The following is a 17,836-nucleotide window of genomic DNA, read 5'->3' on the forward strand; positions in this document are numbered from 1 at the left end:
TAACAAAACAAGAAGTCATAGTATTAAGCTGAATACTAACACATATAATCACTCACAAATACAGGCAAAGTCCATCTGGAAAACAAGAATCTTGTCCCTCCAAGCTTTATCAAGAACACAGGATATGAGCCAATTACAAAGTGAAGATATGGCAGAGTAAATCTTCCACCGCCAGTTTAACTTGCAGTAGATAGAGTCACAGACTCTCAAAGTGAAGAAGCACCAATTGAAGCACAAAGGTAGACGAACACCAAGCAGAACAGGTAGAAGGTTGTAGACCAGCTTGCTTGTGGACATTATTGGAGAAGCATACATAAACCAATTGAATCCATCGGTGATCAGCATTCAGCCAGATTTTTTTTTTTTTTTTTGCCTTTGCTGTCATAAATCACAGAGGACAATATTACCCTGGTTACTTGAAAAACAAAATCATTTAACCAGGGCAAATTCAGATGCAAATACATGTAGCGACTCCATCTCACAAGAAAATGGAGTGGGATAAAGGTGGAATTCGTGAGTACCATGCTCAGCATTTTGAAACATTTTCATCCGACATATGACTCTTTTCACCATAATGTGCAAGAAAAAGATTGTTGCAAAGAATATAATCAGTTCCAAGGAACAAAGAAACAACAGATGTAGACTTTTTCTTCCTAATACAATGAAAGAGAGGTAATATTTAGGCTTGGACGAAATTCAAATCTCTGAATATCTGTTTTTGCATTTTGAACACATTTCCATCCTTCTGATCTCCTATGAAAAATGAGCATGCAGTCTCCAAGGTCATCTAAACTTTTTTTTTTTAATCTCAAAATAGAGGTAAAACTTTTCTGATAAGGACTCGTACTATATATCATAAATCGAATCCTATGCCATATGCATGTGTTCTTCCTTGTCGATAATCAAGTAGTATTTGCTAGATTATGATCATGAAGTGTACTCATGTGATACTATTTGTGCACGAATTCTCTCAAAGACAGGGTGCATCGAAATATAGAAGAAAATAAGATAGACAAAAAAAGGCAGAAACAAAGAAACATAAAGTTTATTACCTGCTAATATGAGCAGACATCTAATCCACTTCCTGCAAAGAACTCTATTGTTCCATTCCAGATATTAGGACCATAAGCTCCTCATTTCCAATGTCTCGTTGCTCATCTTCAATTTCCTTGACGGAAACTGCAGCAGATTGGCTACACCAATGTACTTCAATTCTCTCCAATGTACGGATATCCCCAAGACTGGACGGAACTTCCTCCAGTTTTTTACACCTTTGCAATACAAGATGCCTCAGGCAAGGCAAGTGATCGTTGGAAGCTTTCCATTGAGCAATCCATAGGTTGTCAAATTTCAGGTATTTGAGACTCTGAAATTCTCCCTCCGTCATTTCCCAAATTTGTCCATCAAAGGCTCTTGACAGTAACTTCAGAACTTCAAGGTGGGGTAGCTTCCCAATTGTCGATATTTGACTCCATGGTAAGCGAAATTTTGACAGAGTTAATTTTTTGAGATTCAAGGGCAAGTTGAACTCGCAAGGCTGACTAACCATGCCATGATAAAGTATCTTCAGAGACTCAAGGTGAGTTAGAAAATCCAATACAGGAAATTTGGTGAACTTCTTGGAGTAATCCGAAGATTCCACAAAAATGCATCTTAGTTTCCGAAGACTCGGAAACCTTCTCAACATCTTTTCTGTAACACTTCCATATGAAAGAGCTGGAGTGGAAAACGTTTCCATGTTCTCTACTAGCGAAGAACAATCAGATTTATCATTTAGCGAGCTGAAAGCAACACGATCATTTATATGTACACGCCTCAATCTCTTCATATTCAAAAAGGAAGATGGCACCAGAACCTCACCCCTTAATGCCTTCACAAGAAATGTTTCTAAATTCCAGAGCTTGCATATTGATGATGGAACAGATTTGACATCACCTCTAACTGCCAAATACTTCAACTGAACAAGTAGTTCTAGTCCAATGGGAAAGGAATCACCCATGTTGATGCTTTCCACATCTAACACTCTAACAAGTTTAAAATTCTGACAAATGAATGAAATATCATATGGAGTTCTTGGGTATATCTCATTAGAGGCAAAAAACAATAGACTACGAACCTGTCTACCACAAGGTTTCAGCAGACTAAAAAGCTTTCGCTTAGAACAAATGCACAGCCGTCGGTCTTGGTATTCCAGGGGAGTTGATGAAAAGCTGTTATTGGAATCTGCATCATAATCCAGACCCTCGGCCTCACGAGAAGGCGAAAAAAGTTGTTTATACCCATGTATCAGCTGGAAAAAGTTTTCTTCTTTGGCTTTTTTCAAGCACAGCTCCCGTAACAGATCATGAACTCGAAATGATTTCACTTTGCCATTGGACCTTTTTTTTGCCACAATGACTAGGCTCCTAGATACTAATTCTGACAAGCAATACTCTGCAGCATCCTCCAAGCTCTTAGAGTCAGTATTTTGTACAAACCCTTCTGCAATCCATAGGCATGACAATTTCCAGGCTGGAATTTCTGCGTCTTCTGGGAATGCACCAAAATAAAGAAAGCACGACTTCAAATTGTCTGGCAAGTGCTCATAACTCAATCCTAGTGCATGCATGCATCCTCCCTCTGGATCCGCAAAAATATAAGAGCTCAACTTTTCCAAAACTTGCTTCCACCTGTCTGGAGTCTTCTCTGTTCTTGCAAGGAGACCAGCTATCACAACAAGTGAAAGAGGTATCCCTTTGCAATTTTCTGCAATTCTCTCTCCAACTTCCAGCAATGTGTTAGGGCAGTCTACTTCACAGAATACCCTCTTTTGCAATAACTGCCAACTTTCATCCTGAGAAAGTGGACAAAGAGGGAAAGTTTTGCCATCTTCTTTAGCTTGTAAACCCAAATCTTGCTGTCGACTTGTGAACAAAACTCTGCTACCATTCTTATCATCTGGAAATGATTGCCTCATGTCACTCCATGCTCCAATTTCCCACAGATCGTCCATCACAATGAGATATCTTTTCCTTTTCAAAGATTGGTACAACTTTGTAGCTATATCATCATCATCCAGTCTGCGGATCTGATCAGTGATCTCAATAATTTGGCACAAGATATCAAGTAATAACTGTCTCCTCTGATGCTTTTGAGAGATGCAACACCAAGCACGAACATGGAAGTGAGAGGCAACAGAGGGAGAGTTGTACACTTTTTTGGCCAGTGTTGTCTTGCCAAGCCCTGGCATTCCTACAATGGAGATGATATCCATCTTCATTTCTCCTCTTGTTAGAACACCTTTAATCTCCTTCTCCTCATTATTGAAACCTACAACAACTTCATCCAATTCCGGAGTACTAACCGATGAGGGTGCCCGATCTGAGGGCTTGGCGATGTCTTGAACTTCATTGTAATACTTTTCCTGAACACAAATGGCCTTTGCTTTGATAAGCTTAATGTACTCCATGACGGCAGAAAGCCACAGCATGTGATAGGTAAAAGGGCCATCTCTAAGGACAAATGAGTCAATGACCCATTCTGCCTCATAAGCAACTTTGGTAATGCACGTCCAAAGATCTCGAACTTCTGCACGGTCATTTTTTTGCTTCACACTTTTTACGAGGAAAGATTGGAGGAACTCTAATTCCTCGCATACCATTTGAAGATGTTGCTTTGCGAAAGATGCTGCATGATTTGCATCGTGATTCAGCAACTCCCTCAGATTTTGCAAGAGAGAGTTGATAAATCCTAGATCATCAGTCCTGGGAAGATTTGACTGCAATGACTTTACATCTTGGAGATATATCTGTCCCATATGAGCCTTGAAAAGCCCAAATAACTGTAGCACTTCAGATGCAAATGGATGAATTTGCATACCTTTTTGCATCATACTTTCACCAACTGAACAGTTTTGAGATCCTGAATCATTGGCAACAGCGTTGCCTTTCGCCAAATATACATCTACCAAGTCTTCTGTTATTTTGTTGACACGAAGTGGCAGATCGAGAGGTTGTAATTCACTAATTGCAGCTTCTAGATATGTTAAATACAATTTCCTATCCTCCCTGTTCTCGTCATTGTCAGGGATATCCATGAGAAATGCCCTCAATGACCTCAGTCCCTTGTAAAGAATTTCAGTGTCACCCCTCATGGGGAACAACGAATTGGCCTCTTTATTTTTTAGCTCATTCAAATGGATCTCTGATCTAAAGAGCTTAATCTTTTCTAGCAACCAAAAAAGATCAAGATTTATTTTTGTAACCATTTCTTCGTTAAATTTTTTGCCATGAATTGAGTGGATAAGAGATGTAACCTCACTGGCAACCGTTTCAGCTTGTTTTAGGAAAGATTCCCCGTCTTGCTTTGGATTCAACAAAAATGACTTGAAGAATTTCAGCTCCTCATGGATTGCTGCATTTGCATCTCTCATGAGGACAAACAGACTGTCCTCTGAGTGTAGTAGCTCTATCAGAAGTATCTCTGCTTTGACAAGCTTCATCTTTTCAAGCAACTTATCAGCCACATGCTTCATCTCCTTGATCTGGTCCTCTGTCCCTTCATTGAGAAGGTGCTTGTACTCCAAATATCCTGCCTCCCTTGCAATGGTTTTAATATTTGCTGAGATCTGTCCCAAATCTCCTGTGCACTCCTCTTGGAGACCAATCATAAAAGACAGCAGGAATATTAGTTCCTCCTGAATCATTGAAGCTTTATTGTCCGTGAAACTCACAAAGTTTTCCAATAGAAACTTAGCAAAACTCGCAACTTCATCTGTCTTTGCATCATCAGAAGTAGCCAACTTTGAAGCTTTCAGAAGTCCAACATACATCTCCATGAGCTCTAGAGTGTCAGGCATAATCTTCCACACCAGCTCAGAGAGCTTAATGTTCATTCCGCCTGCTACGATTTCATCCATTTCATCAGTCCAGCAACAATAGGACAGAGATGCTGCAGTGGAAGCTGAGAAATGAACATATGACAAAAAAGACTGCATTATCTGGTCTGGAATGCTTTTCTTGGCAGTAATGTCCAGGAAATTTCTGAGGAACCTCAGCTTCTCCTTGAGGACTGGTATTTGTTTCTTCAGAGAAGCAATCAGATCTTCCGAGTCAACAAGATCAGTTAAATTCTCTGCGAGAGAATCAATCAACCCCTTTAGTAATTTTGGATCCAGCGGAATGTTGTGTTGTTGCCGGGACAGCTTCAACAAGCTGCCGTAAGCTTCCCGGATTTCAGGTTGAAAATTTTTGGCCATTTCCAGCATGGCACAAGCTGCTTGGTAAAGTTCTTTACCTGAAAACTTCTCTTGCATGGTACGACAAGCAGAGATAAGATCCTCATTTGCCTTTCCAAATGCATCTTCGAATCTCCCAATGATTGAACTTGATTCAGCCATTATGTCCTTCGATGTTCCAATACAAATAAGAAAAGTTCTCAGGAATCGCAACTCTTTTTCTAGGGCCAAGACCTGATCCCTCAAAAGAGAAGGCAAGCTCCGGTGTTTCAGGGCCCATGCCACACTCATTAAGGGAGTTTCAACACAAGTGAATAAGACATCCATGCCTTGTGTCTCTCTCGAATTAGTTTCTCCAAAGAAATGATAGTTCTCCAAAGGGAGGGAAGGAGACTGGTAAGCTTGATAAACTGATTGCAGCAGAAGTGATCAATTGGATTGTTTCAGGCCTAGAAAGTTACAACTCAAGGATGACATTATTAAAATGGACATTTCAATCAAGATGTTATCCTTACTACCCATTTACTATCATGTGAAGAGCTCTGACTTACATATCTTATTCACCAAAATATTCAGAAGTGGCAGGCCAGAGAACCTGAAGATGGAAATAGAATATTTGGCTTCTACTATTATGACACCATGTGAAAGAAAAGAAAGAAACTTGATTAGTTGCTCAACGTTTTAGCTTTACCATTTTGTCATCGACTTGCAAAGTCAACTTAGTCCAGCTAAAGTTCGGATCAAGGACTCAATAATTCTTATTGTTTTATATTATCTGAAGTATAAAGCTTGAGGAATTCACGGGGACCGACTCCACCATGGTTGAGAAGGTGGATTAGTCCTAGATGCAAACTGGCATAAACAGCGCACGGACACTGGAAATTGCTTGACAACCAAAAATAGTGACCTGTAGCTGTGAATAATGTGCTATTTAACTTTGATTTGACTGAGAACCGAAGTGTCATTTAGCTTCCATCAGATGCTGGCTAAAAAATTTCCTGTGGAAAGAGAAACAAACAAAATTAATTTGATATTCTATCACCAATTCTCTGTCTGTCTTCTTATGTTCTGGTTAAGTTTATGATGACATAATCCCAAATCCAAATACCACTAATTCACATTCTTGAATCTTGAAGATTGCTGGGACATGTAGTCTGAACTGAACCGAGGATATTGCCTTTTAAATTCTTGCACTCAACTTAGGGTTGCCGTGCATTACTTTCGAGGTCCAGCTTTTGTAGATTATTGTGGTGGTTACATTTGGAAACTGAAGGAAACGCAACGAATTTCTTTTGTACAAGTGATGCTAATTGTCGCAAGTACAAGGGCATTTTTTTTTTTTTTCTTTCTTGAGTACATTATTTTGTACATCTGTTACTAACTGTCGAGTTGTGTCATCATTTACTTTGTTCATATCACTTTAGTCATGTATATCGCTTAGAATAGGATTTGCTTGCTAACACAGTCACACACAGTAATATTGAGCAAATTATATATAATCCCTTGTAATTTCATCTATTGTTACGTGACCTTCCTAATGTTTTAAAATGTCTACTTTACCTCTTCATAATTTTATGTAAAGTAGAAATTTGACGGAAAATAACTTCTATAACATCGTTAGTTGAAATACGAATTGTATCCCTATTCAAATACCGAATTGAATAATGACCCAACCACCATACATAAAATCGTAGGGGAATTATTTAATAGTGGACATTCATGCAAATTATAGGGGAGTTAAGTCGATATTATACTGTTCAGGGTGGTTCATTCCATCTATTTTTCATTTTATATAAAATCATAGAGAAATTATATAACTATATTAAAACTTTAGAAGGGTCATCTGCTATTATGCAAGTCACAAGCGGTCACTTGTAACTTGGAGATATGTTTGTCTGCTGTCTTTCTTGTTCAAGAGAATGATTTTCTGAAGCTAGGGTGCAAAAGAATCAATTTGATGGGCACATCATGACGTTTCAAAACTGTCTCAGATTAAATATTGGTAGTTTTGAACTGATCACATGACTGGAATAGAAAGGATTTGATACTTGATCATAGCATTAAAAACTGTCTCGGACTAAACAGAAATTGGAAAGAGATCTTTTGGCATTCCATTAAACATGAAGGACTGACAACTTCACATTTTCACAGAAATTGTAGCAAAAAAATTTCAAGAAAACAAAAACATGAAATTAACAGGCAGGCAACCTTGGGAACCAATAAAGTTCAATGGTAAACAATGAACACTACACAGCCATCAAGCTGCAAAAAGAGAGGAGACTGGCATCAAGTTGTCTAGTCCTTCTCAGAGAACTTAAAGGGAATGGGAGACCATGAAATTATCCAGGTCGCATGTATCGACCAGAGCTACAAGCTCAAGAATTCAGATGTCTCTCAAAAAATCAGAATTACAAGATCTTTTCTGTTATCTCAAATTAAAGGAAGTGATTTCTAAATTACTCACCAGTAGCACAGTTTGTAAACTATACTTGTAGCTTATACGGGTCATTAATGTGTTAATATATAAATAGGTAGCGGTCTATGCCAAATTGTCAACAAACTCAAGGTGGCTTTTATTTATAAAAATGGCAAGTAGCCTACAAAAACCGAGTATGCAACAATTCTACCAATAGACAAAAGATAGAGCAAAACAGGAATGATGATGCTGGTGTCTTAAAACCAATTACTTTATAATAATGTTAGTTGACTTAGGAAACAGCACTTTCTTACTGCTCATGTGGCCAACTGGCCATTGGCCTAAAGGCAGGGAAAATGTCAGTTTTCATCCTTAAACTTTGGATCATGGATACATTTCGTACTCAAATTTTTTAGCATATTACATTTAGCATTTGAACTATCAAGTTTTTTAATCAATTCCATCCTTAAACTGGAAATTAATCAATATGAATGAAAATTGGAGTTGGGAAGAAAGTATTGGAGTTGAGAGAGTGAAAATAGCTATTTTATTTTGTTGAATTTAAATCATGCATGGTTTTTTACTTGAGGGGTTCATGCTTATCACGTGTCCAATTTCTGTTCAAATTGATTAAATTTTTTATTTGAGGATGAAATTAGTCGAAATTTGATAGTTCAACTCAGATACTAAATGTATTACACCAAAAAGTACGAGGATGAAATGCGTTCATGATCCAATGTTTAAGAATTAAAACTAGCATTTTCCCCGCAACGGATCTTCTGTCTCACACTCTGTGCCATTCTCTGTCCTACTTTTAATTATATTGTTATTTCTCCTTCATAAACATCATGTTTTAGTTCTATTTTTGTTTTCTTAAGATCCAATAACTATTAATGCAGTAATACACAAAATTTAACAAACTCAAAAAATCAAAATGCATAAAAAATGAGATTTTTTATGCATTTTCTGCTGTATTTTTTAATTTTCTATTATATATTACTTTTTTGAAACTGTTGTATTTATTTTTTACTGAATTAATAGTTATTAAATCATAAGAAAACAAAAATAGAACTAAAACATGATATTTATGAAGGAGAAATAGCAATATAATTAAAAGTGGACAGAGAATGGCACAGAATGTGAGACAGAAGATCCGTTGCGCATTTCCCCCCCCCCCCTAAAGATCTAGTCCTTTGAGAAGCCGTTTCAAGGATTCACTTTATGGTTGGCACTCTTCGACCATGCTTACCGTAGGAAGTGTGTGGGTGTCGAAACTCGAAAGAATGAAGACGCACAAAATACACAGTCCAATCTCATCAAGTGTGTGGCAGGGAAGCAAGTTGCGTGTTCCAACCCACTGCGGATGCGAGGATTGTGTTTGTGAGCGATTTGTAAAAATTTTTATAAAATAAATTATAATATCGAAGTCATGCCTTAACTCGTGGTAGTGATTGAAGTCAAATCCATTTAAATTTTTTTCTACCCAAAAAAAAGGAAGTAAGTCGCGTAAAACATTTTTCTACCTGAAAAAAGGTGTGCCTCACAAATAGAATGTGTGACTCACTTGCAAAATTAAATTGCCCCAAAAAATTGTGCTATATTTACTGCATTATAAATTGAAAATTGCCTAACATATTCCATTTGTTTTCTGAATGACGAAAATTATTCCCTTTCTCAAACATATAGAGTTCCGAGTCAATTGACGAGGTTTAACATTCATAAATACCTCATTTATTCATTTTGGACCAGACACTCCTCACCTACGACACTTTGGTCGATTAAGGGCCGGAATGATCTGTCAGAGGGACCTCTCGCAAATTGACCTTGTCGTTTTGAAGATTCATTTGTGTGGGATTAGTGCTGTTAATCGAGTTGAGTATTTGGCTGCCGAACTCGACTCAAGCCTGGCGGACGAGTTTTGAAATGTGTTTGGACTCGACTCGTCAAGTGGGACATGTGCAAATTGACCCCAATAAAAGTCTATAATTTTCAATTTTTATGCTTTTGAATTGTGAAATGACATATATACTCTTCTTTATCGAGTCTAATCGAACTACTCGGATAACAAACAAGTCGAATTTACTCGGCTTGTTAATTAAATGAGCATATCTCCAGTTCGAGCTTGACTCGTTTACCACAATTAACCGGCCAAGTTTGAGTCTTATCGAGTCGAGTTCAATTGAGCTTTCGAGCTGCTCGTTCCATTTAATAGCTCTATGCGGGATGTTGTGGAATGGACTTAACGCTTCATCACACGGTACGTCAAGTTTTTTTCCGATTTTCCAATCACTAAGTTCAACGACATCGTTCTGGCCCTGGCTGCTTACTTGACCACGTGGCTTATTCCGGCCCCTTCGTTCTACGCTGCGCGGAGATAACAGTCCTCTGGCAGACGGACCGTTCCCGCCCTTAAGCCCACTTTTGTTTGTTGCACTATACTACAGTGCTATGCAATGTTTTCAGAGTTGAACAGGGCCGGCTGGTTTGACTAATTGGACTGCGAACCGGATATATCACCGGTCCGGTCTAGTGCTAAAGTCACAAGTTAATGAAAAATTGTTAAAAATCGAGCAAACCGTATGAATCATTGAAAACCGTTCCAACTGTAAACCGACGATTTTTAAAATTTTCAAATATTCATTCAAAATTCAAAGCAATAATAGGAAAAGAGCTCCCGAGATTCAAACCCAAGTCTCCACGGTCACAACAAAGGCTTGTTAACTCTGGACTACACTCACGAGACAACCTTTTTTTGTATACAATACTACTTATCTTAAGTTAAAAACTAAAATCTAATTAAACAAAAGGAAACCCTAGCACTAAGACACAGACACCAGGCAACACTTTTTGACTTTTGCTTTACTTATCTTCGATTCTCTGTCTCTGCTTCTTCTCCTGTTTTTTTTTTTTTTCATTTTTTTCTTTGTAACCTTTCCACCTCCAAATCAAATACCCATGACAAAATCTTTCTCAAGCCTCCCCCATTATCATCAAGTTATTATCTTAGCGGATTTATAAGCACGTTGGAAGCTTCAACTTTCATAAGAGTTTTTCCATTTTGGTGAGTATAATTTTTTCCTTTTTAAGATTTGTGTTTTCTATTTCCATTTGCAAATGATTCAGTACAAATATTTGAAAATTTTAATCAAAAGAAAATTTTCAACTAGTCCATGACAGAGATGCCATTTGTCTTGTCATAATTGTATTATCAGTTAGACGTTGCATCAGCTATCAAATTCAAGTGTAGAGTGAAGACCCGTGAAGTACTTAGCATTGAAGTAGCAAAAAAAAACAAAAACAAAAAGGCAGAACCGATAAACCGGCTGGTCGGACTGGTGGTCGAACTGCGAACCGTGCCCCTCTCCAGTTCACTGGCCTATCCAGGTTTAAAAACATTGGTGCTATGACCGGTTTGTGCGAGTTGTTGTTCGTATTCAATATTCAGTTTTACTTTCAATAGTATGATTTTCCAAACTTGAACGAAAGTTAGCAACTAACCTTGCGCCTATATCACGCCATATTACAATTGAGCCATCAATTTTAGGCAACTCGAATTTAATTCACTTTTGTTTCATTCACATAGGGCTGCAAACGAATCGAGCCGCTCGCGAGCCGCTCGAGTCAAGCTCGAGTCGAGCTCGACATTAATCGAGTTTGAGTCGAGCTCGAGCCAGCTCGAGTCAAACTCGAGCTCGAACTCGAGCTCAGAATATTAAGCTCGTTAGCTCGCGAGCCGGCTCGCGAGCTTGAGTATATATATATTTTTTTTTATTTTTATTTTTATTTAATAATAAAATTACGTATATTATATATATATTTTTTTTATTTTTTATTTTCATAGTGAAATTACGGATATATCCTTAATAATTTATTATTTATTCAGAAAAAAATATTATTTTATTTATTTTTTTAAAAAATAAAATAATTTTTTTTTATTTTTTTCGAGCTCGAGCTCGAAAATTACCAACTCGTCGAGCTCGAGCTCGAGCTCGAGCTTGGTAAAATTTAGTCGAGGCTCGGCTCGATTAGCTCAAAACTCGACTCGGCTCGGCTCGTTTGCAGCCCTACATTCACATAATTGGAATTCCATTTTATCCGACAACTAGATATATTTACTTTCTTTCTCCTATTATTTATAACATGTGGTTTTCAAATCCCACTCCCCCAAAGGGCCAATCTAGCCTGTTCAGCTGTCAATCAGTCTACTATTTTGTTCGGGTCTACATTAGTACTCAAGTGATCAAATCTATTTAATTATTTTAACAAGTTTAAAATTTTGTTCAATCTTGACTTTTTTGTTTATCAAACTGAGTTTGAACGAGTTTTTTTTTATTTTATCAAATTTGAATATTATCGAACATAAAATGCTGTTTAATTTTGACATGACTAATTGGCGAACTAAGTTTAAACGAACTCTTATCAAGTCAAATGCGATTTGAGCATCAAGTAATTTAATTCATCTTTTAACTCTAGTTTAAGTTCATCCGCTTCTTCCATTACCTTTAATGTAATTAGTGCCAAATTTACTAAATTTCTTTAATCACATTAAATGACGATTGACATTTCATTATAGCTACCATTAGTATATTCTTCTCTTCATTTATCTGATTATAACTGTATACATGCGGGGTTATAAATGAATTGAACTCTTAATGAATAGTTTGGGCTCGATAGTTTGACTTTGAATAAACTCTATCTTGAAGTTGAATAGATGTTAGGATTCCATTAAAGTATCGAATCAAAATAATTATATACATGCGGAGCTATAAATGAATTAAACTCTTAATGAATAGTTTGGGCTCGATTCGAGATTGATTTTGAACGAGCTCTATCTCGAATTCAAAAAGATGTTAGGATTCCATTAAAGTATCCTTTGACCATGCCTCAATTTTATATTTCAATAAAATATAACTTTAACACGACTCTTTACATAGTCTTTTATAAACAATATTGAATTCCTCTCATGCAACTTAATGTAGTGTGTTAATTTAACATGAAGTAGGTATTAATTTGAGTTTGATGACATGTAATTCTTTTTTTTTCTGAATTATTTAACTTAGTAGGCAGAGGATATTTGATGGATAATCCAAATTTAAAATGAGAGGGAATAGGATTTGGTAAAAGATTTAAATATGCAGATTAACATTTGGTAGAAGAGATTTTTTTAGAATACCCGATCCACTGCCATTTCTAGCGGGCATTGTCCGATGGAACTTTCTCTGGAAGCGAAGATGAAACTAGAGGGGCGACAAGCAATGTCAGTCACCAAAAAACTAATGGAAATTTTGATTCTAACTTTTGTATTTTTGAGATTTTTTTATTGGAATCATTACTGGACCTCACAGAGGTCACTCCTTCAAAACTTTATACTGCATTTTTTCATTTATAAACTGTCTTTCCATCAAAAACATTTTTCATAGCCGCGATTTTATGCATTTTGATTACATCCCATAGCAACTTGACTCAGCTGTATTTATCAGAAAAAAGGATGAAGTTTTAGAGCACCAACTCAAAATCAAATAAGTTAAAAATTCCTACAAAAATTGTAGTTCTAAGCTCAAGAAGGATATAGACAGCCACCAGTTTCCATCTCAGCTTAGTAAAACATGTAAAAATGGAGCCCTAATAGCCCTTTTACTCTGCCAGGTTATTGCTCAGTTCAAATTGACATTTGTTGGCTATCTTTGTTAATGTTGTTGTGAATGAAACAAGGGTTGGGACTTGCCTTTGCGTTGCTTTTGGATTTTAGTCTCCCTGATCATATCATATCAATCTGCAATCAAAGATTAATTGTCATTAGAGATTATCAGATCTTCTAAAGCCAATTTTGTATAATTTCCTGAGTTGGATGGTATATAAAAACCATGCATGAGACAGAGTTGATTGACATAGGCACGATTGTTTAATATGCCAGAACTAGAGTTGACACAAAATTTCCTCATCTTCTTGTTGTCACCTGCAGTTGGCTACTTGGCTTTGTCCTACAAGTTAAAAGAACCTACTATTATTCAGCTTCCTTGCTTGAATGCCTTGAAGATCACTCTTCCTTAAAGAAAGTAAATGGAAAATCATAGAATAGTCTTTGATCAAATCGAATTGGGATTATATTCACTTGGGAAAGACATAGAATATGTGGTGTGAATTTAGGAAATTCCCTGTTTGAAATTTATCGTCTAATAGTCGTTTCCATTGGAAAGTTAGAAATCAACAAAAGAAAGAGTATTGTGTTATTGCCTTCGTCCATACGTCAGCTCAGGCATACAACGTAAGACTCCCGTTGTTCGTGATTTTTCCCCATGATTTGTAAATTCAATTGGTACTTTCAATTCAGAATGCGTGTTTTGGAAGTTTGGCTCTCAAATATTCTAATTGATTCTTTGGAGTCACAATGCAAAGTATGTTCTGGCTTGCTTTTGTGCTTGGCATTATGCTAAAGATGCCAATGTGGCAACGAATTGTCCACCTTAAAATACTAGTAGTAGTTCGTGTGCTTTGCACGTGATTATAATATCTTAAAGAAAGTCCTCAGGGGCTTGGTCTGGTGGTTGAGATTGCTGAAGATGGAGCCTCAGGTCCCTGGTTCGAACCTTGCTGCCAGCAAGTTGCTGAGAGTGGTGAATAGTCTGCGGGGTCCACTTCCTGCGGGACACACCTAAAAAAAAAAATATATATATATATAATATCTTAAAGAAATTAAAATTTTTTATGAAAATTTGATCATCAACATCATAATATAGTATTTTTAAATTTTTTTTATTTTTAAAAATTTATTAAATGAAAAGAGACGAAAAAACATTTCAATGTAGTTGACATGTCTGTTAAGATTGAATTGGAATCATGAATCAAACACTTGTTTATTTATAGCTTGAACTCTAACATATCAAATATTGATAATATCATGTTTTATTAAAATTATTGTATATTCATGATTCTATTGCATATAAACTACAATCACTACAATTTTTCATAAATGAAGAATATAATAAGTTAGAAAAATAAACATACATGTAATTTGAATTCTTTGCATTATGTTAATTCTATTTTTTTTCAATAATGGAGTATAAATGATCTACCACCTAAAGTTTTTTTAGCTTGTACATTCTGACAATTGAAATTTTATAGATAGAGATAATTGAAATTTTTCTATTTTCCTTTTCTTTTATTTATATTTTTAGCACAATCCAATGCGAAGCAAAAGCAATTAGTTTTTTTTTATGATCATGGAATTGGAATGAGAATTGTGGCTAATTAACAATTTTAATATTAATTTTTTGTATGTTGCAATGTTTTATTTTTTAATTGCCAACTTTTAATCCATAACTGCTATCATTATTATCAATTATTGGAATGTACTAACTCTGTCTAATTACAATTGTCATCATAAATGAAATTTACTTAATTTTAAAGCTTTTCATTTCATAACCGCTTCCATTGTTCATTAATATTGCAATACAATAAATATATGTAATCATTAGAAAAATAAGGATATTTTGGGCATAACCAAAAATAATTTGGATATCATTTTCATTTTATCATTCTTCATTTTAAGTTTACTCTTATTATAATTCTTATTTTATCATTGGAGATGACTTCTGACGTGATGGATAGACTTGGTTTGCTCAAACCAATACAAATGAAGCATTACTATATTATTGTCAACAACAATGTTCGTTTTCTCCTAGATATCAGTGATTTGGATGTTGTACTTGGTATTATTTGAGTTGTATTCTAGTTTTTTAATTCATTTCTATTTACTTTATGTCATTTTATAAATAGTTTTCAATTTTTTCAGTTCTTCTTATTTTTATCAGTTGCTATTAATGATAAGAGTAAGTCTTATATATACGGACAGTGTATATACTATCACCATTTGATTCATCACATGCGTGCAAAAGTTGAATTTCAAATTCAAATTTAGCATAGTTGACATTCATCTAACGTTGATAGTGTATACACTCTCACTGTCAGCATAGAAAAGATTAATCCTAATGATAAGAATAAATCTTATATACACTAACAGTATACATACTATTATCACCGTTTGATAATAGTGGTTTGTATGGTACTATTTCAGATTTCTTTTTTCTAGTTTAATACTATTATTCAGTTATAAAAGTGTCATTATTTTTTGTATATTCATATTCCATTGGGTGCAAATAAAAATTCTTTATGTTGGTAAAAAGTGCATAATTGTAAAATTTACTTGTGATATTTGTATAAAGATATACAAATAAATAAGGGTTCCTTTCTCCTTGTATGTTTCTCCATTTTCTAGAGAGTATCTTTTTTTTGACTTTGATTTTTTTTTTTTACAATCTCAACTAATGACTAATGCGAAAATTTTCATGCTTCAATTAAGAAATTTTGATACATATAATATGGAGTCCAAGGGTAGGTAAATAGTTTTAATGAGCACTTTTTAATTATAATTACCAATACTATTAAGACGTAATCAATAATTGGAGTGTTTTATTTCTTTTAATTAGTGCCACATTAAAATGCAATAATTCTAATTAAAAGACATGAGGGTAATTTAGGAATAACAAAAATAAAGATAAAAAAGTGCTTGCACTTACACTCCTCAATACTAAGATTCTTTTTATATAGTAACGTTTTTTGGTCAGTTGCTATTAATGATAATAGTGGTTTGTATTCAGATTTCTTTTTTCTAGTTTAATACTGCTATTTCAGTTATAAAGGTGTCATCATTTTTTGTATATTGAAATTCCATTGGGTGCAACATACAAAATTCTTCATATTGGTAAAAAGTGCATAATTGTAAATTTTGCTTGTGATATGTGTATAAAGATATACAGATAAATAAGGGTTTTTTTTTCCTTGTATGTTTCTCTATTTTCTAGAGAGTATCTATTTTTTGACATTGATTTTTTTTTTTTTACAATCTCAACTAATGACTAATGAGAAATTTTTCATGCTTCAATTAAGAAATTTTGATACGTATATTAGAGGAGATGGAGTCCAAAGGTAGGCAAATAGTTTTTAATAAGCAATTTTCAATTATAATTACCAAAATTATTAAGATGTAATCAATTGGAGTGTTTTATTTCATTTAATTAGTGCTACATTATAATGCAATAATTCTAATTAAAAGACATGAGGGTAATTTAGAAATAACAAAAATTAAGATAAAAAAGTGCTTATACTTACACTCCTCAATACCAAGATTCATGCCTTTTATATAGGGGATAATTTCAGAAACCTCTCCTGAAGTTTCTAACAATTTTATTGAGCTCTCCTAAGGTTTGAAAAATTACACTTACCTCCCTTGATTTGATAGTTTTAGTAACAAAACCTTAAAATAGTATTGACTTGGTCAATTTTTTAAATGAATACCCAAAAATTCCCTTGTGTAATGAGTTTTAATATATTTTTCTATACAATTATAAGATTATTTAGTATAATTATAAGGAAAAGTTGCCAAATTTTTCATGTCCATATCTACTATTTGACAAATAAATATAATAATAATTTATTACTATGATATGATACTTTTGATGATATTTTATTATGGATTTAGATTTATAAGATAGAAAAGAAAACATTGAAATAATTCATTTAGAGTTATGAATTTTTGGAGTAATGGCATTATCATAATTTAGTAGTGTTTTTGGGCTATTTTTTTATGATTTATTGTTCATTTTAATACCAAAAAATAAAAAACAAAGATCAATAAAAACATTGGATTACATATAAAATTAACTCGTCAAAAAAAAAAATCACTTGTTTGAATAGAAACTAGAGGCAATAGTGATAGTTCTATAATTTTATTGGCGAAAAATTAAAAAAGGGAATAAGAAGGAAAAAGAATGAAAAAATAATTTTAAAACTTATTCTAAATATAAGCATACCAAATAAAGGGAATTTTATTAAAATATTTAAGGGTAAAATTGTCATTTTAAATAACAAGGGAGGTATGTGTAATTTTTCAAATATCAGGGGAGCTCAGTGAAATTGTCAGAAACCTCAAGGGAGGTTTCTGAAATTATCCCTTTATATGGTAATGATAATGATAATGATAATGATTAACTATGTCGTCAATTCGACGTGGCTTACACTGAATATCTAAGAACTGTTGCTGGTCTTTCAATATATACTTTCTTATTTGGAATTCTAAGTATAAAACTATTAACGTCTAAACTTCGTTTTCGAATTAGTGGGAAAACACAGCTAATGATCGAGATTGC

General features: G+C 34.6%; 1 protein-coding gene across 1 annotated transcript; it reads right to left on the reverse strand.

Moving 5' to 3' along the window:
- Positions 1–1,096: 1,096 nt before the first annotated feature.
- LOC113714758 (putative late blight resistance protein homolog R1B-17) lies at positions 1,097–5,542 on the reverse strand. The gene has a single exon (XM_072068834.1). It carries the CDS (start codon positions 5,540–5,542, stop codon positions 1,097–1,099), a length of 4,446 nt encoding a protein of 1,481 aa, XP_071924935.1.
- Between the last annotated feature and the right edge of the window lie 12,294 nt (positions 5,543–17,836).

This window comes from Coffea arabica, chromosome 10c (assembly GCF_036785885.1).
Source record: "Coffea arabica cultivar ET-39 chromosome 10c, Coffea Arabica ET-39 HiFi, whole genome shotgun sequence".
Classification (NCBI taxonomy): domain Eukaryota; kingdom Viridiplantae; phylum Streptophyta; class Magnoliopsida; order Gentianales; family Rubiaceae; genus Coffea; species Coffea arabica.